The 27,735-nt window shown below is 42.4% G+C and overlaps 3 protein-coding genes across 4 annotated transcripts in view; all 3 read right to left on the bottom strand.

Moving 5' to 3' along the window:
- Positions 1-3,193: 3,193 nt before the first annotated feature.
- LOC145481139 (scavenger receptor cysteine-rich domain-containing protein DMBT1-like) lies at positions 3,194-17,459 on the bottom strand. Of its 2 annotated transcripts, XM_081459536.1 has the most exons (5): positions 17,280-17,459; positions 10,121-10,490; positions 8,424-8,963; positions 4,153-7,856; positions 3,638-3,848 (listed from the first exon to the last, which is right to left on the bottom strand). In XM_081459536.1, the coding sequence occupies exons 1-5, from the start codon at positions 17,361-17,363 to the stop codon at positions 3,726-3,728; spliced, it is 4,821 nt and encodes a 1,606-aa protein (XP_081315662.1). In that variant the 5' UTR covers positions 17,364-17,459; the 3' UTR covers positions 3,638-3,725. The 2 variants fall into 2 exon arrangements, with proteins under 2 accessions (XP_081315661.1, XP_081315662.1); XM_081459535.1 differs by having other exon boundaries at positions 3,194-7,856.
- Positions 17,460-17,830: 371 nt separating this feature from the next.
- LOC145481181 (uncharacterized) lies at positions 17,831-21,708 on the bottom strand. The gene is made up of 2 exons (XM_081459606.1): positions 21,408-21,708; positions 17,831-20,090 (listed from the first exon to the last, which is right to left on the bottom strand). The coding sequence occupies exons 1-2, from the start codon at positions 21,619-21,621 to the stop codon at positions 19,312-19,314; spliced, it is 993 nt and encodes a 330-aa protein (XP_081315732.1). The 5' UTR covers positions 21,622-21,708; the 3' UTR covers positions 17,831-19,311.
- Positions 21,709-23,382: 1,674 nt separating this feature from the next.
- The window catches only part of LOC145481167 (uncharacterized), a 10,833-nt gene continuing 6,480 nt past the window's right edge, over positions 23,383-27,735 (bottom strand). Inside the window, exons 2-4 of the mRNA XM_081459590.1 lie at positions 27,324-27,735; positions 26,194-26,733; positions 23,383-25,607 (exon numbers count right to left, since the gene is read on the bottom strand). The exon at positions 27,324-27,735 is cut by the window's right edge and continues 269 nt beyond it. Coding sequence (XP_081315716.1) covers positions 25,303-25,607; positions 26,194-26,733; positions 27,324-27,735 — 1,257 coding nt within the window. The 3' untranslated portion in view covers positions 23,383-25,302. The remainder of the gene's footprint in view (positions 25,608-26,193; positions 26,734-27,323) is intronic.

The raw sequence follows: 27,735 nt of genomic DNA, 5'->3' as shown, positions 1-27,735 counted from the left end.
TGCCCGAGGACAGGCTCGAGATTTTGTAAACGGACACTGTGCCCTAATTCTAGTGTGAGAACTTGGAAAAAAGGTGTGTTCACATTAGTACCCAGTGACAATCGTACTCGGACACCGTACTCGGACACCGTACTCGGACACCAAGTGTGAACATAGCCTTAAAGGTCGGCAAACACGAGGGGACCAGTCCCTGCGACTAGTCCCTGCAACAAGTCGCGGGGACAAGTCCCATCGTGTGAAGTGGCCATTTTTGCCTCAAAATCTAACAGAAGGGACCAAAGGTTGGTCCCTGCGACTAGTCCCACGAATTCAAACCAGTTTGAATTTTTGGGACAAGTCCCTGCGACTTGTTCCTCAGAACGCTTCGTGTGAATCGTTCGTGGGACAAGTCCCAGCGACCAGTCCTCTTCGTGTAAACTCTTCAGGGGACTAGTTGCAGGGACCAGTCGCAGGGACAAGTCCCCCCGTGTGTGCCGACCTTAAGGGTTTCATTCTTTGAATCACTGTGCACGACGTCTGACGTGTGTTATGGAATACAGAAAGAGGAAAGGAGTACATTATGTTTTATAAAATAACTGAGCTACTACGCGTGCTCTCATTGGTCGATGGATGCGTTTCGAAGAGAGTACGTAAACACGGTTGTGATGTTTCAGATTCACGCGTACTTTTGAGAATTGTTTTATAAAAGCAATACAGCACTTTTTTCGTGTTTACATAGCCTCATCTAAACACTCGGGGGTCTGGGAGAATTCTCGAGAGTTATGCTACGACTACGGCTTGGGTTTGCATAACTGTCTCGGATTCTCCCTACCCTCCCCCTGTTTAGATGAGGCTATGTAAACACGGAAAAAAGTGCTCTATTGCTTAGATCTAAATCACTAGTGTCATAATGATTTTAAACTTATATATTTATGTTGTGGGACTTAAGCTTCTGTAATAAAGCAGACGCTCGTACATAGACTTTCTGGAAGCTCGTTGTCTTTACTCCAGTGAATCCTTTCTTAATGTTTAGAAAATTGATTTTTTTCATTGCTGGGGGCGACAAGTAGCTTTGTACAGTCGGATCGCACAGTTTGGCCGTTTTTAAAATACCATCGTCTTCCGTTAAAGGAATATAAAATGAATTATTTTGCGTAGTGATCTGTCCGGTTGTTTAGCAGCAGTGGGTGTTGAGGCTGAAGACAATAATTTGAAGAAAGGAAAAGCTTTTTATATCCTCTCGTTTTAATTGTTCACCAATCAGATGTGAACAATGCTTAATGTACTTCTAACACAGCGTTGAGTATTCTGCAAACACCATTAAAGCTAAAAGAGGGGGACGACTGTTGCGTTAAAAAGCACTTCCTGGTTATCTAGTAAGTAAACATCTCAAGCGATGTTTGTTTTCGGGGCACGTTTTCACAGGCCGCGATTTCTTTGATGTGACTCGGGCAGTTCAGTTTCATATCTCGCTCATTTCACGGCAACTTAGTGATTTTACATTTTCAATGGCCTTCTATCACAAACAACGTCAAATGATTTCCCCACACGATTTGAAATGACACTGCCACGCTTGTATCTCGCCTAGAGATGAAATTGCCGCTCGACTCACAACGAAAACACCTGACCCTTTCTCTCGTGCTGTGAATATCTTCGACCCTCCTACAGTGAATTTTTTGCTTACTGATATAACTGTTGAGATGACCGCGTGAAAGTGGCGCGCCCTTCGGGGAACTAGCTCAGTGAGCGAGGTACTCCACAGCCAACAATTCAACAATAAGATTTTAATTCAGTAACCTTACTTTTAAACTCTTGCCTTTTCTTTATTCTCTTGTTTTATCTCTTCTCAGGAGGGTCGTCTCAACTGGTTTCACGTTCAATTTTCCTTCTTCAAAATCCTCTCCTTACGATGACTAGTTTTGTATTTTTCGAATGCTTAATTGCTCACACATGAACTAATTATCTTTACCTAACAACGAAGAGCTTAAAAGATTGTTATCATACGCCGTTTCTCACGCAATTTCTGTTGCTAACCAAAGCTTTACACTAAGGCTAAACCTATAGTTAAAATTATACAATACAACTTTCACTAGAATGTAATAACGTTAGGTGTTACTAGAAACTAATTATAGATGACAAACCTAAGTTTAATCGGATAAACACACAGTTAAATCATGGACAAATTCTTAGCAGTTCTACGAAACTGTCAACAAGAGGCAGCGCCCAAGTTAAGATAAAAATCCTAAACTAAAAATGGGTTGATAGATTTAAAGGATGCATCGGACTTTGTTTCCCTAAGATATTTAGGTAATGGAATTTAAGGGATTGAGAAACTGAACTAAACGCATATTCGTAGTATAAATGCCAAAACGGAGCCACCATGTCTCACAAATGAATGGGCAAAATAAGTCCATTCCATTATCAGTAAATACTGGAACTTCATAAAGACGTTTTTCCCTAGACCTAAAACTCGTCTTAAGTAACTAAAAACAAGTAAAATACTTAAATGTGCGCAAACAGGTGCTGTCTATGTCTCAGTCGAGTAGACACAAAAATAATGTTTTTATTACTTAAGATATATAGTCAATTAGTAATGCTTCATTTTTTATGGAAGCGATTTGATATTTAACAATGATAGAAGTTTCTAACAGTTTTTATACGCAATTAATTTTTATGGCACTAATTGTCTTTAACAATAATTTCACACTTTTCATCTAGTTAAGTGTGAATTATCTTGTGACGTAACCATATAATGGCAAGAAGAATATTTCGTAGAATTTCTTTTTATATAACTGATTTACCTATAAACTTATTGTCGCACCCGTATTCATCGGCTCCCCTTGGGGAAATAGGAGGGTGCCGCTTATTAGGAGTTTGCCGCTTAATAGAGGTTCGTCATAATTAGCAAGAGGCTTAGAAAAAAAAAGACTTAAAAAGTAAGAGTCTTGGTAGAAAAGTCAGTTAATTCAAATACAAACATATTCATGCCCTACACAACATGGAATCACTTCAAGACAATAATAAACGTGTGTTTGACTGTTTTTATCAGTGGTCACTTTCTATTTCGGATTCTCATCGGTATCACCCTATCAAAAACAAAACCAAACTGCGTGTATTAAATTTTAAAAAAATTGCTACGGAAACAAATAGGACTTTCAGAAAGTCTTTATATTTCTTAAGAAAAAAAAGTAATGTTTATGTCATTTTTTGTTCGAAGAGCTTTGAACTTTCTACTATGGATAACAAAGGTGTCAGTTTCAACTTTCAAATAAGTACGTACTGTCGTGTTATTCACAAAAATCTACATGATTACTCTACGATTCTGTAATGGTTTTACTCGCACTCCACACTTGCATCCTCGCTATGACTACAGTTCTCATTCCCCATTCCATTGTGAGTGCAGTGTAGTAGCGATGCCTCGTCTCCTTGACAACTGACGTCATCCATCCAGATAGTACCAGACCCCTGACCGTACTTTGCATGGTGAGGAGCCCCGGATGCACGAGAAAAGCCCAGCTGACGACATACCACATTGGCATCATTGATATCCCAGGAATCATCACACACTGTGCCCCATGCCCCACTGTAATAAACCTCGACACGGCCATAAGATGCTCCGCCATTGACTAAACGAACCATTACTTCACACTCCACACTTGCATCTTTGCTATGACTACAGTCAGATGTGTCTGCATCATAGGTACACTGTTGAAGAAATGCCTCTTCTCCTTTGCACCTGACGTCATTCATCCAGATAGTACCAGAGCCCTGACCATACTTTGCTCCAGTAGAAGCCCCGGATGCACGAGAGAGGCCCAGCTGACGACACACCACATTAGCATCAGTGATATCCCAGTCATCATCACAGACTGTGCCCCATTGCCCACTGTGAAAAACCTCAACACGGCCATATAGTGCTCCGCCATTGACTAAACGAACTCCTTCACACTCCACACTTGCATCCTTGCTATGACTACAGTCATCTGTTCCCAGTCTTCCACGAGGACACTGTTGTAGCGATGCCTCATCTCCTTGACAAGCGACTCTATTCATCCAGATTGTACCAGACCCCTGACCATACTTTGCTCCCCTGGGTGCCTGGGATGCACGGGAAAAGCCCAGCTGACGACATACCACATTAGCATCCTTCATATCCCAGCCATCATCGCACACTGTGCCCCATTGCCCACTGTAATAAACCTCAACACGGCCATAAGATGCTCCGCCATTGACTAAACGAACCATTACTTCACACTCCACACTTGCATCTTTGCTATGACTACAGTCAGATGTGTCTGCATCATGGGTACACTGTTGAAGAAATGCCTCTTCTCCTTTGCACCTGACGTCATTCATCCAGATAGTACCAGAGCCCTGACCATACTTTGCTCCAGTAGAAGCCCCGGATGCACGAGAGAGGCCCAGCTGACGACACACCACATTAGCATCAGTGATATCCCAGTCATCATCACAGACTGTGCCCCATTGCCCACTGTGAAAAACCTCAACACGGCCATATAGTGCTCCGCCATTGACTAAACGAACTCCTTCACACTCCACACTTGCATCCTTGCTATGACTACAGTCATCTGTTCCCAGTCTTCCACGAGGACACTGTTGTAGCGATGCCTCATCTCCTTGACAAGCGACTCTATTCATCCAGATTGTACCAGACCCCTGACCATACTTTGCTCCCCTGGGTGCCTGGGATGCACGGGAAAAGCCCAGCTGACGACATACCACATTAGCATCCTTCATATCCCAGCCATCATCGCACACTGTGCCCCATTGCCCACTGTAATAAACCTCAACACGGCCATAAGATGCTCCGCCATTGACTAAACGAACCATTACTTCACACTCCACACTTGCATCTTTGCTATGACTACAGTCAGATGTGTCTGCATCATGGGTACACTGTTGAAGAAATGCCTCTTCTCCTTTGCACCTGACGTCATTCATCCAGATAGTACCAGAGCCCTGACCATACTTTGCTCCAGTAGAAGCCCCGGATGCACGAGAGAGGCCCAGCTGACGACACACCACATTAGCATCAGTGATATCCCAGTCATCATCACAGACTGTGCCCCATTGCCCACTGTGAAAAACCTCAACACGGCCATATAGTGCTCCGCCATTGACTAAACGAACTCCTTCACACTCCACACTTGCATCCTTGCTATGACTACAGTCATCTGTTCCCAGTCTTCCACGAGGACACTGTTGTAGCGATGCCTCATCTCCTTGACAAGCGACTCTATTCATCCAGATTGTACCAGACCCCTGACCATACTTTGCTCCCCTGGGTGCCTGGGATGCACGGGAAAAGCCCAGCTGACGACATACCACATTAGCATCCTTCATATCCCAGCCATCATCGCACACTGTGCCCCATTGCCCACTGTAATAAACCTCAACACGGCCATAAGATGCTCCGCCATTGACTAAACGAACCATTACTTCACACTCAACACTTGCATCCTCGCTGTGACTGCAGTCAGATGTATCCGCGTCATAGGTACACTCTCGTAGCGATGCCTCATCTCCTTGACAATTAACGCCATCCATCCAGATAGTACCAGACCCTTCACCGTACTTTGCACTGTGAGGAGCCCCGGATGCACGAGAGAAGCCGAGCTCACGACAGACCACATTAGCATCATTGGTATCCCAGGAATCATCACACACTGTGCCCCATCGCCCACTGTAATAAACCTCAACACGGCCATATAACACTCCACCATTGACTAAACGAACTGCTAAACACTCCACACTTGCATCCTCGCTATGACTACAGTCACCTGTTCCCAATTTTCCACGAGGACACTGTTGTAGCGATGCCTCATCTCCTTGACAAGCTACTCTATCCATCCAGATAGTACCAGACCCCTGACCGTACGTTGCTCTATGGGGAGCCCCGGATGCACTGAAGAACCCGAGCTGACGACATACCACATTAGCATCCTTGATATCCCAGCCATTATCACACACTGTGCCCCATTGTCCACTGTAATAAACCTCAACACGGCCATAAGATACTCCGCCATTGACTAAACGAACCATTACTTCACACTCAACACTTGCATCCTCGCTATGACTGCAGTGAGAGGTATCCGCATCATAAGTACACTCTCGTAGCGATGCTTCGTCTCCTTGACAATTGACGCCATCCATCCAGATAGTACCAGACCCCTCACCGTACTTTGCATTGTGAGGAGCCCCGGATGCACGAGAGAAGCCGAGCTCACGACAGACCACATCAGCATCATTGGTATCCCAGGAATCATCACACACTGTGCCCCATCGCCCACTGTAATAAACCTCAACACGGCCATATAACACTCCACCATTGACTAAACGAACTGCTAAACACTCCACACTTGCATCCTCGCTATGACTACAGTAACGTGTTCCCAATTTTCCACGAGGACACTGTTGTAGCGATGCCTCATCTCCTTGACAAGCTACTCTATCCATCCAGATAGTACCAGAGCCCTGACCGTACGTTGCTCTATGGGGAGCCCCGGATGCACTGAAGAACCCGAGCTGACGACATACCACATTAGCATCCTTGATATCCCAGCCATTATCACACACTGTGCCCCATTGTCCACTGTAATAAACCTCAACACGGCCGTAAGATACTCCGCCATTGACTAAACGAACCATTACTTCACACTCAACACTTGCATCCTCGCTATGGCTGCAGTCAGATGTATCCGTGTCATAGGTACACTCTCGTAGCGATGCCTCATCTCCTTGACAATTAACGCCATCCATCCAGATAGTACCAGACCCTTCACCGTACTTTGCACTGTGAGGAGCCCCGGATGCACGAGAGAAGCCGAGCTCACGACAGACCACATTAGCATCATTGGTATCCCAGGAATCATCACACACTGTGCCCCATCGCCCACTGTAATAAACCTCAACACGGCCATATAACACTCCACCATTGACTAAACGAACTGCTAAACACTCCACACTTGCATCCTCGCTATGACTACAGTCACCTGTTCCCAATTTTACACGAGGACACTGTTGTAGCGATGCCTCATCTCCTTGACAGGCGACTCTATTCATCCAGATTGTACCAGACCCCTGACCATACTTTGCTCCTATGGGAGCCTGGGATGCACGAAAGAAGCCAAGCTGACGACATACCACATTAGCATCCTTGATATCCCAGCCATTATCACACACTGTGCCCCATTGCCCACTATAATAAACCTCAACACGGCCATAAGATGCTCCGCCATTGACTAAACGAACCATTACTTCACATTCAACACTTGCATCCTCGCTATGACTGCAGTCAGATGTATCCGCGTCATAGGTACACTCTCGTAGCGATGCCTCATCTCCTTGACAATTGACGCCATCCATCCAGATAGTACCAGACCCCTGACCGTATTTTGCTTGACGAGGAGCGCTGGTTGCTCGGGAGAATCTTAGCTCACGACAGACCACATTAGCATCCTTGATATCCCAGCCATCACCACACACTGTGCCCCATTCCCCATTGTAATAAATCTCAACACGGCCATAAAATGCTCCGCCATTGGCTAAACGAACTCCTTCACACTCCACACTTGCATCCTCGCTATGACCACAGTTCTCAGTTCCCCATCCATTGTGAGCACAGAGTAGTAACGACGCCTCTCCTCCTTGACAACCAACATTATCCATCCAGGTTGTACCAGATCCCTGACCGTACGTTGCTCCATGGGGAGCCCCGGATGCGCGAAAGAAGCCTAGCTGACGACATACCACATTAGCATCCTTGATATCCCAGTCATCATCACAGACGGTGCCCCATAATCCATTGTAATAGACCTCAACACGTCCATAAGATGCTCCACCATTGACTAAGCGAACTAGTGCAGATATAGAAATCAAATTATAACTGATAGGTGTTTTAGACGCATTGCGTGATATCAGCTTCACGAATATTGTTCCCGAGTTAAAAGAAATGGTTATAGGCTGTTTTTCTCTGACGCACAAGTATAGCCATATTCAACATAAGCAGACGCGGTAAAGTGCTGCTAAGACGCACCTCTTTGTTAGGAGATTTTCCGAACAAAATCTGTTAATTATCAACATCCGACTGCGTCTGGCTGCGTATGTCAGCTTATGCTTGTATTTCGATGAAAACCAGCCATATAACATAGCGCGCGCGCTGGTCTTACCTAATTCCTAAGGTGCCACCATAGTAAAAATCTCTATGTGCTCATTCAGTAACTTAATGAAACCTCAAAGACAGAACTTTACACAATCGTTGACCAGTCAACGCATATAAAAAACTAAAAAGTGCAATAAAAAGAATTTGAAAAAAATGGTAAAATTAATTTCAGAGTCTCTCCTCATATTTCTTTGATTTATCCGAATCATGCAGTAGTATACAGAAATATTTCCTTCAAATATTCTCGTAAAACGGAACTTACTTGGTTCGATCAGTACTTCACTTCTATGCTCAACGCTGGACACTCCTGCACTTGTAGCCACGCAGGTGTAGTTCCCAGCATCCTCCAGCTTTACACTGTTAATGATCAGCGCTTCTTTTGACACGTGACTCCGCCCAACTGGTAATTGAGCTCCTTGTCTTTCCCAGCTCATGACAGGTTGTGGATCACCGGTGGCGCTACATTTCAGCGTCAAATTCCTGCCAAAAGAGGCAACCACTTTCACAGACGGTTTTAAAGTGAAACGAGGAAGAGGAACAACGACCAAAAGAGTTTTTCTTTCATCACTTCCTACCAGGTTGACAGCTGAGCAGAGGTACGTATCAGAGTCGCTTTTACGGACATCTGAGATCTGTAAAGCAGTGTTGTTATATTGCACTCTCCCCTTAGGTAACTGACCCGATGATTTCCTCCAGGTGACAACTGGGGCTGGGTCGCCAGTCACGTGACAGGCTGGAAAACTGAAATTACTTCCTTCAGCGATGTAGTGAGGTCCCGGATGAAGAGCAACACCAGGATGAACTAAAAACAACACAAGTTAATACTTCGTAAACTGGACGTTGTCACTGTATAAATTCACAAGATCTGTTTTAAACACGTAAGTGGGCATAAACCTTTCGGTGAGTAAAATAGGGTACCAATTAGGGAATTAATTTTTATGGGCTGATATGGACTCACGCACTGAAATAAGTAAGCCTGGGCTGAAATAGTTCGTTTCTACAGCTGCTTTCTGGCCCAGATTATTATTGGCCAATAATCAGACGTCGCCAGGGCTAAATTTGCATTTTAGGGCCGTAAGAGATCTTTTGATTTTACAGTGTAGATAAACGAGGTTTAATGGTTATTGGAATATTGCCGTGCGTAAAGCATAATTTTGAGGTTATTACAGACTGGGCACTTCCAGCTTTGCTTCTCTTTCCATTCTTAAATGCGATGTGATTGGCTTGAAAACCCGCGCTACTTTGTCGTTCTATCACAGGGAGTCCTCACATCCAATTAGAATATGAATAACAGATTAACCTCCCTGTGGTTCAATCAGAATTTTTAATCGTGTGCAAATAAAGGTTATGTAAGTACGTATTTAATTATGACAGTAAAACCAGAACTAATCGTGACTCGCTTGTCTGCGTCCTTTGTGATTGGCTGGAGTAATTATTTTCTTTTGAGTTTTACTGAATATCAATTTAAACTCGCTTTCTGACAGAAACTTACCGTTTACTGTAAATTGAACCACTTTCCGTGAGTCACCCATTATGTTTGTTGCTGCACACTGATGCATGCATGCCTGGGTCAGTTTTGGTCACCTGGATTAAGAACGTCTTACTGGCGTGTCTACGTATGTCGGCTTATGTTTGTGCGCCAGTGAAAACCAAAGCACGCACGCTGGTTCTATCTAATTTCGATTGAGCCATCATAGCAAATGTCTCTATATACTCATTCAGTACCTACAGTAAATGATAACCTCAAATACAGAATTTTATAAAGCTTATCTTTATCAGACAACCTTTACTCAGTCAACACATATAAAAAACTAAAAACTGCAAACGAAAAAAAAAATTGAAAAAATGGTAAAAATTTCAAGTTTGTCTTCAAGTTATTTTAATTTTGATTGTTGCGAACTATTTAGCAGTAATGACCAGAAATATTTCCTTCAAATATTCTCGTACAACTAAACTAACCTTTCTTTATCACTACTCGACTTCTATGCTCAACGCTGGACACTCCTGCACTCGTAGCCACGCAGGTGTAGTTCCCAGCATCCTCCAGCTTTACACTGTTAATGATCAGCGCGCCTTTTGACACGCGACTCCGCCCAACTGGCAATTGCGCTCCGTGTCTTTTCCAGCTGATGACAGGTTGTGGATCACCAGTGGCGCTACATTTTAGCGTCAAATTGCTGCCAAGAGAGACAAAAACCTTTACAGAAGGTTTTAAAGTGAACCGAGGAAGAGGAACAACGACCAAAAGAGTTTTTCTTTCTTCACGTCCTGCCAAGTTGACAGCTGAGCAGAAATACGTATCAGAGTCGCTTTTACGGACATCTGAGATCTGTAAAGCACTGTTGTTATACTGCACCCTTCCCTTGGATAACTGACCCGATGATTTTCTCCACGTGACAACTGGGGCTGGGTCGCCAGTCACGTGACAGACTGGAAGACTGAAATTACTACCTTCAGCGGTGTAGTGAGGTCCCGGATGAAGAGCAACACCAGGATGAACTAAAAACAATACATAAGGGTTATTGACCAAGTGTGAGGTCAAGATGGTTGGATATTGGCCAAGTTCTTTTTTTACATGTTTATGGACCGAGACGGAGTCGAGGTCCATAAACTCGTAAAAAAAGAACGGGGCCAATATTCAGCCATCTTGACCGAACAAGCTTGGTCAATAAAGGATTTATTATATGGCTATTTCGGGGAAATTTTTCTCGCGGGACACGACGGGTAGTCCCGAGCGGGCAAGATAGCTCCATCTTGCCCGCTCGGGTAGCCAGTCACAGCGCAGGATTTGGTTCATCTTGCCCGCTCACGGAGCTGGCCATATAATAAAAGTTAATACTTCGTAAACTGGACGTTGTCACTGTATAAATTTACAAGAGCTGTTTTAAACACTTACATGGGGCATAAACCTTTCAATGAGTAAAACACGGTACCAGTTAGGGAACTAATTTTTATGGACTGATACGGACCTACGCACTGAAATGGGTAGGACTGGGCTAAAATAGTTCTTTTTTTTTTTGAAGGTGCTGTCTGGCCCAGATTATTATTGGCAAAGAATCAGACGTAGCGAGGGCTAAATTTGCATTTTAGGGCCGTAAGAGATCTTTTGAATTTACAGTGTAGATAAAGGACGTTTATTGGTTATTGGAATATTGTAAAGCATATAATTTAGAGGTTATTACAGACTGGGCACTTCCAGCTTTGCTTCTCTTTCCATAATTAAATGCGATGTGATTGGCTTGAAAACCCGCGCTACTTTGTCGTTCAATTAGGATTTTTAATAGTGTACAAATAAAGGTGATGTATGTACGTATGTATGACAGTGAAACCAAAACGGACGGTTTGCCAGCTGAATTTTACAAAGTATTTTTGCAATGATATAGACACCATCCTTATTAGAGCACTGAACTACGCTTATGAAACTGGACAACTCTCAGTAACTCAGAGAAGAGGAATTATCACACTCATCCCTAAGAAAGACGCATAACCTTTCTTCATCAAAAACTGGAGACCTCTAACCCTCCTGAACTGCGACTACAAAATAGCGGCAAAGTCAATCGCTAATCGCTTGAAACCTTCTCTTCCTAATCTCATCAATTATGTCATCAATTATAAAAGGTAGATTAATTGAAGAAAACATTCGTCTTATCGAAAGTGTCATTTGCTATGCCAAAGAGAAAAATATTCCAGGATTACTCTTGATTTTGGGTTTTGAAAAAGCTCTTCACATTTTGACACGATAGAATGGTCTTTCATCAGAAAAACTTTCAACTTTTTGGTTTTGGTAGTTGCATCTTTTCTTTTGCCACCCAGACTGAAAGCTGTGTTTTGAACAACGGTGGGGCGAGTGATTTCTTTGAAATTCAAAGCTAAGAGGTCTAAGAGAAGATTGTCCTCTCTTTCCTAATTACTTGTTTGTTTTGTCAGTTGAAGTGCTAGCCAAGGCGATTCGGGAAAACAAAAGTATTAAAGGTATCTTCGTGAACAGTAAGGAAATTAAATTAGGTCAGTATGCAGACGATACAACACTCATACTAGACGGTACAAAGAAATCCCTAAGGGCCTCTCTTAGTCTCTTAAAACGCTGGATGATTATTATGAAGTGTCTACAGTGAAACCTGTATGAAGCAGACACCCTTGGGACCCTCACCAGTGTCCGTTTAATACAGGGTGTCCGCTCTAAACAGGTTCTAATACATTGTGTAATAATAGTTAATTATTAACTCTTTTGTAACACAGCGTAACACACACAATGTAAGATCAAAGACTGCTCATAGTACAATGTCCAGTCAGTCAATGCATCAATCTACTTAGCTTTGAAAGTATATCACTGAACAATGTTAAAGGAGTCTGAGCTGAACTGAACTTTCAGAAGTAAAAAGCCCTTGAAGTGTCCGCTTATTGCAGGTTTTATGCAACAAAATAGCTTAATATTGGTGACCGCGTCCGCGTAACAGGGGTGTCCGAATGCAGGTTTATTTTACAGTAAATGTAGGAAGAACATTTTGGGACTAAGGGACCGTTCATTTTTTACGAAGGAGGGGGGGCTGGTGGGATCTGGGAAGCACCATTTATAAATCGCATGACCCCCCCTCAGCTTACCAATTTTTTCACATGGCCCCCCCCCCTTATAGCGGGCATTTTTTGGGATGACCCCCCCCAAAAAAAAAAATTAAACAAACAATTTTTAGATTTCAACTTTTTTAATATTTCTCTATTATCCCCCCTACTTCACGTTATTGTGCTCACTATGAAGACAATATTTACAATCCCTATACTACAGAGAGCTGTTGTTTAAAAAACAAATCAAAAGAAAGAGAAGTCAATTTCGGATCTCCTAGTTATGGCTCGCCCTGAGCGTGTGGCATTTGGCCTCTCATTGGCATCTTCCTCATCTGAATTGATGAATGCAAGAATGATATCACCAGAGTCATCTTCTCCCCCAGAGTCAATGGCATCACTGTCATACGCATCATTGTCACTTTCATCCGTTTCACTGCTGTCAGCACTTGCTCTGTTGTCATTTTGTGTCAATGTCCTGGCATTTCTCAGTGTTGGTTGGCCAGCTCTGAGAGGACTCTTCTGCTGCAAGCATGAATGTCTTACAAATGCCTTTACTTTCTCACTCTTGCTGCTTTTCAAATGCTGCCTCAGTCCGTGGTGGTTCAAGTACTTGTTTAATTCTGGAACACGTAGCTTTTTAAGCTTGGTTAGATCTTCACACAACTCCGTCCAAGGATAATCCTCATATGATTTATCTTTTGCGTCCCTACTTAACTTTGCCTTTTCTTCTGCTCTCTTTTTACTTTTAAATTCCAGCACTTCAAGATGCTGAAGATAATCCACCACAAACTTTGATTTGACAATAAACTTATCTGCAAATAGAGCAACGCTCTCTGGGTGAGAGCACAGAGCAATGATGGAAAAGTTGAATGTCATATTGAAAGATGTAAAGGAACACGATTCCACCCTCTTTCAGTCCAATGGGCTTGCTTTAAAGTAGGGCGAAGAATTTGCCCACAGTTTTAATGTAAAACAGATTAAATGTATAGAAGCTAAGTTGACGAAGGTCACGCAGGACATGGAAGCACTAGAAAATAAGAAGAGCAATTATAACAGCATATTCAAGGGCATACTCAAACAGCTCATCAACAAAAGGAGAAGGAAAAAAGAAAACCGCAGAAAGTCAAATGAAAGAAAGAGGAAGCGAACTGAAAATAACGTCCAACGAGTTTATGGAATCTGTGTTGGAAACCCGCTAGGAAATGATCTTCCACAATGCCTTGTGTACCCTCCTAGAACGGCCGTCCCGGAAGAGTGTATTAAAGTTGAGGATGTTTCCGCGTCGTTATTTAGAAGAGATGGGCCATACATCGCACAGCTCTTGGAAGGGAATTATTTCACCAATGCTGCAAGAAGCAGAATCACTACCAACCTTGAGCAGGAAGTCAGAGATTATGTTTACACCTTCATGTGCCCTGAAGAGTACACTCTGACCGAAAGCATTGCTGCTTCTTGCAGCATTGGTGAAAGAGACTCCCATAGCAGCGCAAGCGGCGACGAAGAACTCGACGACAGCGAAGATGAAGATGAGTGCCAGTGAAAGTTGCATTTGAAAATAACAGTGTTAAATACTTCTTTTCAGTAGCTACAAATGCTTTTTGTCGCCAAACGTTTTTTTTTTAAAGCAGAAGCAAAGTTTGTAATAAATTTGTATCCTGCCTTCTATGTTTATTCTATAGCAATTTATTTGATATTCAAACATTATGCCATTTTAAAGTTTTACTAAAATATTTCACGTGACCCCCCCTTTTTCCCTTATTTTTTTGGGATGGCCCCCCCTCGAAAGCCATTTTTTTTCGCATGGCCCCCCCCCCAAATCCCACCAGCCCCCCCTACCTTATAAAAAATGAACGGTCCCTAAGGCTGGTGTCTACTTAATAGAGGGTGTCCGCATAATATGGGGTTCGCTTAATACAGGTTTCACTGTATTTTAAAACTTAATAATAAAAAACACAGAAGCCCTTTGGATTGGATTAAATAGTGGGAACGATGGAATAAACTCCTGGAAGTAATTTTAAATGGCCTATATACAAAGTTAAAGCTTTCGGCGTCTGGTTCTCAATTGATTCAGAAGCAACAGCAACCTTAAATTATAACGAAAAACTGGATAAGGTTCGAACGTTTCTGTAATAAACCTCAACACGGCCAAAAGGTGCTCCGCCATTCTGCATAATTAAATTAATTAAGACAGCTAAAAACGTAAGAACGCTACTAGACAGGGATGAGTATGAACGGAAGTAGTACTCAGTTAATGGAACTGAACTCTGAGAAGACTGAGAACGACAAAAAATGCAATGCCCAAGTTCGGTCTGCAAATAAACCTTGTACAAATCTAAACTTGTTCATAGGTACGATAACTCTATTTTACCACCTAGCGTCCTCTCGATCAGAGCCACACAACGAAACTAAAAACTGCATGGAATCAATAATTCCAAAAAAATCGTAATAGCTTCAAGTCTATCTTTAATTATTAAAAACTGGATCATTGGTAAATGCAATTCGAGAGTTTTCATTGGCTCAGCCATCATAAGTTATCAGCCATTGTAACATGTTCTACAAATGTTGCAAGCATACGCGTGATTTTTTGAGTGTTTTTATTTTTATTTTAGTTTAGTTTTCTATATTTTGGGGGCATTTTTAAGAGCACAATTACTCCACTCGCGCTTTTTAGATATGAGATGGTTACAGCAAACGAATTTGCTGAATGAAATTGCAATCAAGTAGAATTCAAGAAACGTCTATCAAATGAAGGAGATATAACCTTGGCCAGAAAGTTTGAAAACGTTCGAGTTCAAGTCATGGAGAAGAGCCAAATAATTGTGCACTTGCACATTGCCATCGTAATAATGCTGCGGAAAACTTTGATCGCCATGTGACAGACGTTGTGCCAAAATTATTCTCTACCAGATCTCTCTCAGGATTCCCTTGCTTTGAAAGCCTTGGCATTTCGAGCTGTATGTGTGGAGCTCATTGTTGGTCAGTTTTAGAGTCAAGGACAGAAACTATCTTAGCGTCAGATTCATCTTCAGAATCTCCGAGGCCACCCTGGTAGTTTTTCGTGGCTGGTAAAGAACCGGGCTTACTTCGGTTCAGCTCAAAACACTCAACTCCTTGAGGTGTTTTTCGCAAGGACAGAATTGTTGGCGCTAGCTGTCGTTGATACTCTCGTCGTTGTCGGCCAAAAAAGAGACTGAGATGAAACTAGGTCGTCCTCTGTAGCTGTGCGGGATTCTTGCTCTCGGCCGATCCGAGCTTGCTTAGTCGAACAGTTTGCTCATCTGCTCATTGGAAACTGGTTTCTTATAGACTACGCCGGCAATTATGCCTGTTTTCCTGCGGCCTTTTACAAATGCATATGCTCTAATAATTTATTTGCCTGGTAAGAGATAAAGGAAAACGGTTTGTTGTGCGGCGGCGTGCAAAGGAAATGATCAACCGGCGGCTCTAATGGATTTAATCAATGAACTTTTGCAATAAGTGTCATCTTTCTTCCTCGCAGACGAGTAAAAACACTTCAACTGAACACTCAGTTCTTCTTTTGACTTTTCTTATATCGGTTTCGAAAATTTGGTGCCACCAGGACTAGCAAGCCATTCTGTTAAGGTAAACATTGTTTTTGTCACATAATCTTCATGAATGCGTAAAATCTCGCCGGTCATATTTTAATTTTGCAACTTTAAGGGAAACTTAACGTACACGTACCGTTAAATAACCTTATATCGAACTTTGTGGCTTTTTTGTTGTTACTGGGACAGCATTGTCCATAATTTCCTGTATTTCCTGTGTAGATAGCTCACCGAGTGTGCTTTTTTTCATCCATTTTTTTTGTCGACGAAACTTCGCTTCACGCGAAAAAGCTTATGCCGAGCGACATTTGCCGCTTTCATTTCCATATAAGGTCAAACGCAGGTATAATGGCTGGTAACCAAGATCCAGTGAACCAATCAGAAAGCTAGAATTGCATTATCCGAGGCTGAGAATTTAATAATTAACAATTATTCCATGAGCGCGCGTTGGATATGAGATTGGTTATAGCCAACTCGGCCCTACGGGCCTCGTTGGCTATTTACCATCTCATATCCAACGCGCGCTCATGGAATAATTGTTAATTATCCAACGCGCGCTCGCGCAATAATTGTTAATGAACAGAAAATGGTCAAGGACAAAACAGATTTCGGCGTGTTTTCGCGCCAAATGGAGGCTATTGTGTTTATTATCCTCCAGATATATTTCTAAACGCGTCACATGACTGAATATGCCCCAGCTAAAACTAGATGATATCCGAGAGATATACGTTCCCCAATTTCCGAAAAAAAACCGCGTGTTGCAAAAAATATTTCAAGGATAGCAAAGTTCAAAGCTTCCATTTGGCTGGATAGTTGCCCTTGAACATTAGCTGTTCTTCAAACCTCACGAACCTGTTCGCTTGTCGGAAAAGATAATGTCCACGGAGAAATATCCGAGCATATTTTTTCGCCAAATGGAGGCTATTGTTCATAAATTTGGTTTATTCTATTCGAAGTAGTAAAGACTATTTTCGTAATACTAAACCAACCTGGCTTCGTGACTTCAATGTAACTTGTATGCTCAACGCTGGACACTCCTGCACTTGTGGCCACGCAGGTGTAGTTCCCAGCATCCTCCAGCTTTACACTGTTAATGATCAACGCTTCTTTTGACACAAGACTCCGCCCAACTGGCAATTGTGCTCCTTGTCTTTTCCAGCTGATGACAGGTTTTGGATCACCACCAGCAAGACAAGTTAGCGTCAAATTGCCGCCCAGAAAGGCAACAACCTTCACAGATGCTTTTGAGGTGAACCGAGGAGGAGAAACAACGACCAAAAGAGTTTTTCTTTCATCACTCCCTAACAGGTTGACAGCTGAACAGACGTACGTGTCGGAGTCACTTTTACGGACATCTGAGATCTGTAAAGCAGTGTTATTATAATGTACCCTCCCCTGAGGTAAATGACCCGATGACTTCCTCCAGGTGACCACCGGGGCCGGATGCCCAGTCACGTGACAGACTGGAAAATTGAAATGACTTCCTTCAGGGGTGTAGTGAGGTCCCGGATGAAGAGCAACTCCAGGATGAACTGAAGACAAAACAGAAGTTAACAATTTCATAAAGTCGAAGTAAATTCAAAGGACCCATTTAATTGGTGAGTAAAATTAAGTACATATTTAAGAATTAAGGACTGTGCCTACTAAATGCAAAGGTTTTTGCGCCAGGTTAGGACCTTGCGGAAAAAGTAGATCTTTGCAAGGGCTATCGGAATCCACAAAGAAAAAAGGGGGTAACCACGCATTTTTTCGAGAAATTAGCCTTGAATCTCAACAAAAATGCTGACATCAGCGCTAGTATTTTTCAGAAGAAAGAAGGAGAGGATATTTCTTCACAGCTTTCTTTAAAATTCGCCTTTACATACAGAAAAGCAAACGCCCTTGATCTCTCGGTCGCCAAAAATGGCAGCAAGCAAGTTAACAGCACAAACTTTGGTTTTTTGATGGTTAAGCTGACGTATGTGCCGTTGCCATGGCAACATGAATAAAAATAAACAGGCCTTTAAAATCGGTTTTGTTTATTTGTAGAAAATCTAGTCATTAGATTTTCTTTACAATTTGCATGTACCAAGCTTGTAAAGATTATAACAAGTTAAGGACATTTTGCTAATAATTTATTAGAGAGATCTTTAATTATCCCTTATTGAAGGTTTACTGGAATATCTAGAGTTTCCTTTGTTAAAGTTCAATTATTTTCAATACACCAGTTACTTATTTCCTAAAGTATTTTCGTGCCAAATTTCGTGAAATTCTAATGAGTGGTTCTCGAGAAATAGGCGTATTTCCGAGAGTGCAAATTTTCATTCAATCGCAATTTTTTGACTTACTACGCATGCGCTGCATTTAACTGGGTTCTTTCGGTATCAAAGAAAAAGCTGAGAATTGCTGAGTTCTTTACATCTTCACCTTTTCTAACATATATTTATGATAAAAGACTAAAGCCATCAATACACTACGTTCAATTATAGAGAAAAATAGCACAGATAGTGCGGGTGTTGAGTAAATAAAATGATCGCTGTATTGAGGGCATGTTTGTTTTTTGCAATCATTGTGCGCGCGCTGAATTGCATCAGCAAAAGCGAGCGCGAAAACTGTGTTCGGCCACCTTAAACCATGCCTTGCGTGATGTGCAGACCGTGTGCGCACTAACAAAAGTAGGCACTGTTCTTAATTATGCTGTCTAAATTATTGCCAAAGTAGTATAATTTTCAAATGCTGATACCAATTAATGCAAACATTCCCTTTGCAGTGCCTGTTCACAGTATCTGCTTATTCAGAAACTGTACTATCGAGTTAACATAACGAGTTTTTAGCTTAGCTTCGAAGCGTTTTAGCACAACTTGATATGGTGGTACGGACATTTTACTACCTGTAGTAGTCGCACTTACACAGATAAACGAATACTTCGCGAAACGTCTATTTCTACTCAATATTTTTAAAGCACTTCCACTACAGTATTTACAACCATGCTTCATTTGATATATATGTTCTACGCAGTAGCAAACTGGTCCAGTTTGCTCGTCAAAGTATATCTCTGTGGCTCTTCTGAGAGACTTTTCCGACCCATTTTTTAGCGTAGCCTGTACGCTTCGGAAGAGAAATTATCGTTGAGAAATTGAGTACCTGTGACAGACACTTACCATTTACTGTTAATCGCACCACTTTCCGTGAATGCCCCAGGATGTTTATTGCTGAACACTGATACACGCCTGAGTCATTTCCGGTCACCTTCTTTAACTCCAACTTTCCTCCTGAAACCGCTGACTGAATGATTTCTGACCGATTCTCAAGTTTACTCCACCCTACTGCAGGCCCAGGGTTACCGCGGGCTGAACACTGAAACGAGGCTGATCCACCTTCGTTCACTGTCAACATCTCAGGAGAAACAACAACAGTAGGAGATGATATTGATTCGCCAGGTTCACCTTTCGTTCCCGGCATGCCTGCGGGTCCTATTTCTCCTTTCTCACCCTTGGCTCCAGGCTCTCCCTTTAACCCCACAGGCCCCATAATGCCTTGCTTGCCGCTCTTTCCTGGCAATCCCATAATGCCTTGATCTCCCTTGTTTCCAGTCCTTCCTTTCTTTCCCCTTTCTCCCCGAGCTCCTTTTGTCCCAGGTGGGCCGGGAGGGCCCGCGGGACCTGATGAGCACGTGACACCCTTTGATTGACAAAGATGTGCTCTCCATTCTGATAAAAGACGCTGACTGATTTTGATGGTGGTTTCCGCGTTGCCTTTCGTTTCCGTTACGTTCTTAGTTGAGTCAACCTGACGCTTGTTTATAGGGAGTTTTTGACTTTCTATCAACAAAAGAAAAAAGTATTTAAATGAACAGACTTGTATTTACAAAAGCGAAGGAAAAACAACTTAGTGTCGTTTTCACATTGCCGAATTTGTCATTGAACTTAGGCTCGATTTCCGCCGCTTTCTCGAGTCCGGTCTACGTTCCTCGGGTTCCTTTCCCGAGCAGCGGCTGGTAATCGAGTGTACATTGAACTGAGAACTTCACCTGCGAATCAACGTTAGAAATAAGACCGAATATTTGAAACCTCGGGAATTAATGGGCTTTTGTCAGCTCTGGAAAACAGTTCAGCGTTTGTCTTCTCAAGAAGACAACCGATACAGATATCCGCAGAAAATTTCATATTTTATTTAGTTTCATTTAATTCGGGTAATGGCAACATCTGCAAGGGACACAAAGGGTCGACCCCCGGGGTACTTCCTTGTATGGGTTATATAGGTATGTGCGGCCCCAAAAGGTAGGGTCTTTCAGCCGTTTTGGTCATACCGTATCGCTTTTGGTCATTTTGGTCATACATAGAGTATGGTTTTCTAGAAAAAAAAAAAAACTACTTTTTCATCATTATCGAGAAGACCATCATCAAAAGCTCTTCATGAATTATTTTTAGGGCAACTTTGCCAGCCGCGACGATCATAAAAAGGGTGTCGAATTTTTGGTTAGGTCAGAAATAGGGTGAGGATAATCGCAGATTTTGGTCATAAATAGGGTAAGGGCTTCAATTGGGAAGCGGGCCACACACCCATACCCAATTTTTCTGGTAATAGCCTCCCTCCCCTCCCCCCGGGGGGATCAACACACTAACAACATCTTCTCGTGCAAAGGACAAACTGATATAAGGGGTATCGAATGGTCCCATTCAACTTAAAAGTGCTCGCAAAATTTGACCTGTGCTCGCTGCTCGCCATCTGTATTTTCTAAAGTGCTCACTGCTCGCAAGAAAAATTTTGATTATTGCCCGCGTTCGCAAAAATAAACGCACTGCTCGGAAGCTGGGCTCGATTTCCGCCGCTTTCTCGAGTGCGGTCTGCAAATGCTCCCAAAGACCATTTGATATCCCTGATATAGACGCTGTGACAACTGGGACCAGCTGTTCATCATTGACCTCAGTCCGGAAATGTTTGGTTAAAAGCAACTTCATTCGAATTATTAGTTTTTTTCTTAAATTTGACCCCCTAACCCCTGAGTAGCTAGTTTGTCACGCGGCAAACGTAGAGCGGCGAGAACATGCAAGCTAAATACTTCCTTCAAACAAGCCGTGACTGTTAAAAGATTAGTTATTTCTGGCTTCAGTGTATCTTCTAAGACTCGGACTCACCTGGAGAATTCTTGGGTAGTTGAATGTTTGGGTTGTCTGGCTCTGGTGGATCTGACGGCGGGATGGCATTCACAACGTTTTCAAGCAAATTTATTCTGTTCTTCTGCTCGTTCAGCTCCACCTCCAATCTTATAAACCCAACACAGTAAAACACAATAGACAGAACAGAAGTTATTAAAGCAAAGGAAGGCGTACTTTGCTTTTGAACGGCCATTTTGTGATGTCAACAATCTGAAGTTCTAGCGGATTTGTTCGATACTCTGGCCGGGTATCAACTTGTCAGGTGATACCAAGATTACGCGTATGGATGTACTCTGCCAACTTTTCTGCTATTTATACATCAAAAGCTCAAATTTGTTTTGGATTTGAAATCTTATTGGTTTTGAGTTTGACATGTGAGTATGTGTTGAAAGCCCGGTAATTATCTAGACTGACATAAAGTTGTCGGTGTTTCTGGATGCGATTGGGAAAACAAACACCACAAATATAAATAACAAATTGGATTGGTGACACTGGCCAGTCAAAGCAACCAAATGGTGTACTGTGCAATCATTTTTCTCTATTTTGGAACTATTTCTTTAAAATTCTCTTTTCTAGTTTAGACTCTGCCATTCATCATAAATGGGTATGATGAATAGCTGTATCAGTACACTTTTAAACACTTTTAATCAGGAACAGATTTAGCGCCGAATGGTGAATCAGTTAAGTCACTCATCAGGGTTACAAAGGTGAAGTCTGTCTTGGCACTGATACTGCCTCGCGATAGAAAAAGCCATATTTATCTATTCACTGCAGGATTCCGAAAAGTGTCTCTATTGGAGTCAATCACGACCGCGACGCCGACGAATACGTCGATAACGAATTGAATTTATATTTAACCTATAAGCTAACAAAATTGTCAGTATTTCAGGAATTCTGATTATTTCACCATCATATCCTTAATATATATCAGATGTTGCACTTTGCAAGTATCTCTCTCTCTTTTGGAACTACCAACTACAAGGGCGCGTACATCTCTTTAAAAAACGCTCCTTTCTAGTTTAAATTTAGGGAAATGGCTGTTCAGAGCACAATTTTAAGTGAAACTAACTTTCGCCCAGAAATATATGCATGGTGATAGTTTTAGATCACTCATCGGGCCAAAAAAAAGCTGAAGGATGTCTTAGCAGTTGGCACATTCCTCGCGATAAAACAAGCCGCACCTACCTGGTCGATCTTATTTCAAGCCTCCCGTAAGAGAGCCTCCACCTTCCTCCTACCCCCACCCCCCCCCCCCTTCCCTCCGAGAGTAACGCCGCCTGGAAATGTCGCCACTCCAAGAAGAAGTTGGTCATCACTGCTTATCACTGTAATTCCTTTCAAAGAAAGCCCAAAAAGGTAAAGATCACCGAAAACCACAACGGACACATAAGGAGTGAATATTTTTTACTAATCTTGCGTGTAACTTGTTCATATTTCGGAATATTTAGCGTTGTAAATCGACCATATGATATTTCGTTTCCCATACAATTCCTTACAAAACGCGTTCAAATTCTCAACGGTTCCCCGCGTAACCTTTCACCGCCGCGTCAGTTTAGACTCACCAGGGCTCTTTCCGCCCTGGACTCTCATAACGCGTGACGCTTTCATGAATGAATACGTACGTGTCCGAGAATTAATTTTTCGCTTTTTCCCAGACGTGAGCTTGGGATGCCTGTGGTCTAGATAATTAAATCATTGCATTGCTGGAGGCGACAATTAGCTTTGAGGAGTCGGATGGCAAAATTTGACACGTTTTAAAATTATATCGTCTTCCGTTAAAGAAATATAAAAAGAATTTATTTTGGGATATAATCTGAGTAGTGATTTAGCAGCAGTGGGTGTTGTGACTGAATACAATAATCGGAAAAAAGAAACTGTACTTCTAATGTACTTACTTTTAATATACTTCTAACACAAAGTTAAGTATTCTGCAAACAGCATTATAACCCGAGTGAGGCTTCAACTTTTGAGATGAAATGCATTTTCTAACCATCTACTGACAAAACACCTTAAGAAATATTTTTTTGTCGGCACGTTTTCTGGACGATTGATAATTCCTTGCTGTGACTCGAGCACTTCAATTTCATATCTCACCCATTTCAAGGATACTCAGCAAGTTAACGTTTCAACGGCCTTCTTTCACAAACGACGTCAAATTGCGGATACGTAAGCTTTTCCACACGATTTCATATCACGAAAAGAGAAAACGGGTTGGACTCCCATGTGAAAAGGTCGGGGATGCTTGTCGACAAATCTGAATTAAACTCCTAAAAGCCCGAGGGGATACTCCCAGAAACGTTGGGTGGGGGTGTGCGGCCCACTTCCCAAAACCCTTACTCTGTTCATTTTTGCTACCCTATTTATGACCTGGCCAGAAATTTCATACCCTATTTATGACCGTTGTGGCTGGGACAGTTGCCCTCAACACAAGTTATGAAGGGATTTTGTTTGCGGCCTTTCTGATAATGATGAAAAAGTGGCTTCTTCTAAGAAACATACCCAATTCAAGACCAGAGTGCTAAAACCATACCCTATATGCCCAAATCGATACCCTATTTATTACCAAAACGGCTGAAAAACCATACCCTTTGGGACTGCACGTACCCATATAGCCCATATAAGGGACTCTCCCCGGGCCTAAAAGAGACCAATCTGGGCGTGACTCGAGCTTTGTTTTGACGCTTAAAGGATACCACATTGAAACCGGACAGACAGCGCTTTATTGTAACTATTTTTTTGAGTCAGTGTAACCCTAAAAGTTACTTTGAATGCTAAATATAGTGGCGTTTCGTCCCCGACACCCTTGGTATGGGTATACTAAAATCCTTGATTTACACCTTCTAAGCGAAACGACACTGAGCATCCCCGACCTTTTCACACCCCCCCCTCCCACCCCTCCCACCTTGAATGGAATTGCCTCCCGACTTGCATCATATGCACCTATCTCTTTCCCTCACACTGGGGATATCTCCAGGCTTTCTACAGTAATACTTGTTTCCCCTAATAACGTTACCACAATTGTAATAAGACGACAAACTGATTTCGTAGATTGTTTTTCTATTAAACTGATTATATCACAAACCCACTAAATTATAACTGACACTGCTTCCTCTCCATTCTCATGAATGTAGATCATTCCTATCTTCGTTCGTTTAGCTTTGATTTTCTATGTTTAAATTGATTTGTATAATAAAGCCAAATCATTTATAATTAATGTAATTTTTGCACAGGAACAATAACTGATCTTTCTATCAAGCTTGATAAAAATTCAATCAAGTTTTATTTCATCCGATGGCAATCAAGCTTGATTACTCAAAAATAGAGCTGGATTAAGAGGTCGATATGTCACCTTGCTCGAATTGCTTTTCATATTGGATAACTAATAGTTAGGCTCGACCCTCCAGATCATAGGCGTACGGGCACCTTCGGACTTGGAAGGGGGGTGGGGGAGCGGAGACCTTCTTGCCCGAAAAAATTAAGCAATGCTCGAATGTGTGAGTGTTGAAATCGGGATGCAAACGTACTCCAATTTATATTCTACCCTGATGATGGTATAGGTCTTACCAAAATATCACCTTTAGTGTTGTAAATTGTTGTCTGAATTTCGACACAGTTATGAGTATTTTCAGATTGTCATTCATTCTCTATGTACTAAAACTATCAGCTGGTACAGGGTAGCAATACTTGCTACAGAAACAAATAGGACTCAGCAAAGCCTATATAATTCTCACAAAAATAGAGATCCTCATTTCAATTTTCGTTGGAACAGCTTTGAACTTTCTACCATTATTCCAAGGATAATGAAGGTGCAAAGCGTCAGTTTTGTAAAATTTACCTTATACAAAACCACAAGATCTACGATTCTGTAATGATTTTAAATGCACTCCACACTTGCATCCTCGCTAGGAGAACAGCCGGCTTGCCGTCCCCACCCTTTGTGAGGACACTGTAGCAGCGATGCCTCTCCTCCTTGACACATGACGTCATCCATCCAGATAGTACCAGACCCCTGACCGTACTTTGCACGGTGAGGAGCCCCGGATGCACCAGAGAAGCCGAGCTCACGACATACCACATTAGCATCATTGATATCCCAGTCATCATCACACACTGTGCCCCATTGCCCACTGTAATAAACCTCAACACGGCCATAAAATGCTCCGCCGTTCACTAAACGAACTAGTGCATAAAAAATTAATTAATGATGGGCCCTTTAGACGAATTTTATTGCTGGTGCTGTGAGCAGTTCTAAAACTCCCAAACAGCTGGAAAAGATAGACAACCGCTAGTAGGGGTTAGATCTGACTCCCAGTTCACTTCTCCCTGAAAGAGGGTCGTGCAGTAATGATAAGAACTGGACCTCGAAAGCGAAGACTAGGCCGGGTAAAATGGAGATCTACGCGGGGAAAATGCAGATTGCAGACCGCAGGGTGCAGACCTGTTAGGTATATATGTGTTAGCATTCCATTATCGAGAGCTAACCGTAAACAGGACAACCGACGTCTCCAACGTGGAAATAAATTCGATGCGTACAAATTTTCTACTAAGTATTCAATTCATGAAGAGAGAGCCGGGGGGGAGAGTCTTTCCTCTGATGAGGGAGGAATAGTCTTATCATTTCTTTGATGGTTTTGTTGGCACTTTTACTGAAAGGGCAGCGAAATAATTTAGTTCCATTTTGAGCCTTCCGCAATTTAACTGTCTGAAACGTATTATACACGAGAAACAAATTACAAAAAGTTTCTGAGTATACGTCCTAACTTACCTTTTCTAACATCGACGTAAGTCACAGTTTCGACATCGTGCACTCCAGCGCTTGTGGCAACACAAATGTAATTCCCCCTGTCATTCGTTTTAATGTCTCTAATTTCCAACACTCCATTGATTTGCAGGTTTGTTCCAACGGGTAGTTGAGCTCCTTGTCTTTTCCAGCCGATGACAGGTTGTGGATCACCGGTAGCACTGCAGTTTAACCTCAAAGTCTCGCCATGAGCTGCAATAACTTTTGCAGGTGGTTTAACACTGAACTGCGGCAGGGTGGCCACGACTAAGACAGTTCTCTTTACGACTGTTCCTAAGAGGTTCCTGGCGGTACAGAGGTAGTTGTCCGAGTCAGCTCTACGGATGTCAAGAAGTCTCATGACACTGTTGTTAATCTGCAACCTCTCATGGGGTAACTGACCAAATGACTTTGTCCACGTGACCACAGGTTGCGGATGACCAGTCACGTGGCAATTAGGGAGAGTGACATTTCTTCCTTCGACAGCATATACGGGTCCCGAATAAAGAGACATACGCGGACTAACTGTAACAAAGTAAATATACTTCAGTAAAGCATAATCCTTTTTCAACCGGGGCGCTTTTGACGTATCTTGAGACAAGAACAATTATTGAAATTGAAAATAGTTCCTAGATCACATTTTCACTCAGTAAGGCCAGGCAGTGCAATTACTCAGGTGTGCTGTAAGTAGTTTACCTCTGTCTCGTTTCCATGCTTCAAATATAAAAGCTGTGGACATTTACTCAAATTTTGGGTCATGTATAAAAAGTACAACCATCAACTCCTAGTCCCTTTGTCATGAAGCCGTTAGGAGTATTATTTAAGGTTGCTCCAAAAAATCGCAGATACCCATTTGTACGTCTTTCTGGACAGGCACTGTAAGAGTAAATTAGAACACCACACAGTGACCCTGGCCAGGACTCGAAGCCGAAACACTTGATGCAAAGTCTAACGCTCTAAATCTCAGGTAACCAATGAGCAAAAAATAGTATTTTTTTAAATTTTATTCAAAACGGGCTTTTTTTTGTGATTTATCTTCCTCGTTACGAATTTGGTTTATTAGTATTCTTGGAGTTTGGAAGAAAGTTTTATTCAAGATGACAAAACATCCTTACCATTAACCACTAACTGAACTGAAGCGTGATTCCTTCCCAGGATGTTTATTCCTAAACACCTATACATGCCCGCGTCATTTCCGGTCACATTCTCTAACTGCAACATTCCTCCTGAAACCGCCGACTGAGCAATTTCTGACTGATTGCCCAGTTTAATCCACACTACTGTAGGCTCAGGATTACCGCTGGCCGAGCACTGAAACGAGGCTGATTGAGTTTCGTTCACTGTCAGCGTCACAGGAGATACAACAACAGTAGGAACTGATAACGATTCCCCGGGTTCGCCTTTAGATCCCGGCACGCCTGCGGCTCCCATGTCTCCTTTCTCGCCTTTGATTCCGTTGGCTCCAGGCTCTCCCTTTATCCCTACAGGTCCCATAATGCCGTGCTTACCGTGCCTTCCTGGCAATCC

This window comes from Orbicella franksi, chromosome 3 (genome assembly GCF_964199315.1).
Source record: "Orbicella franksi chromosome 3, jaOrbFran1.1, whole genome shotgun sequence".
Lineage (NCBI taxonomy): Eukaryota > Metazoa > Cnidaria > Anthozoa > Scleractinia > Merulinidae > Orbicella > Orbicella franksi.
The sequence above is the reverse complement of the archived record's forward strand: the minus strand, read 5'-3'. Positions and strand labels throughout refer to the sequence as shown.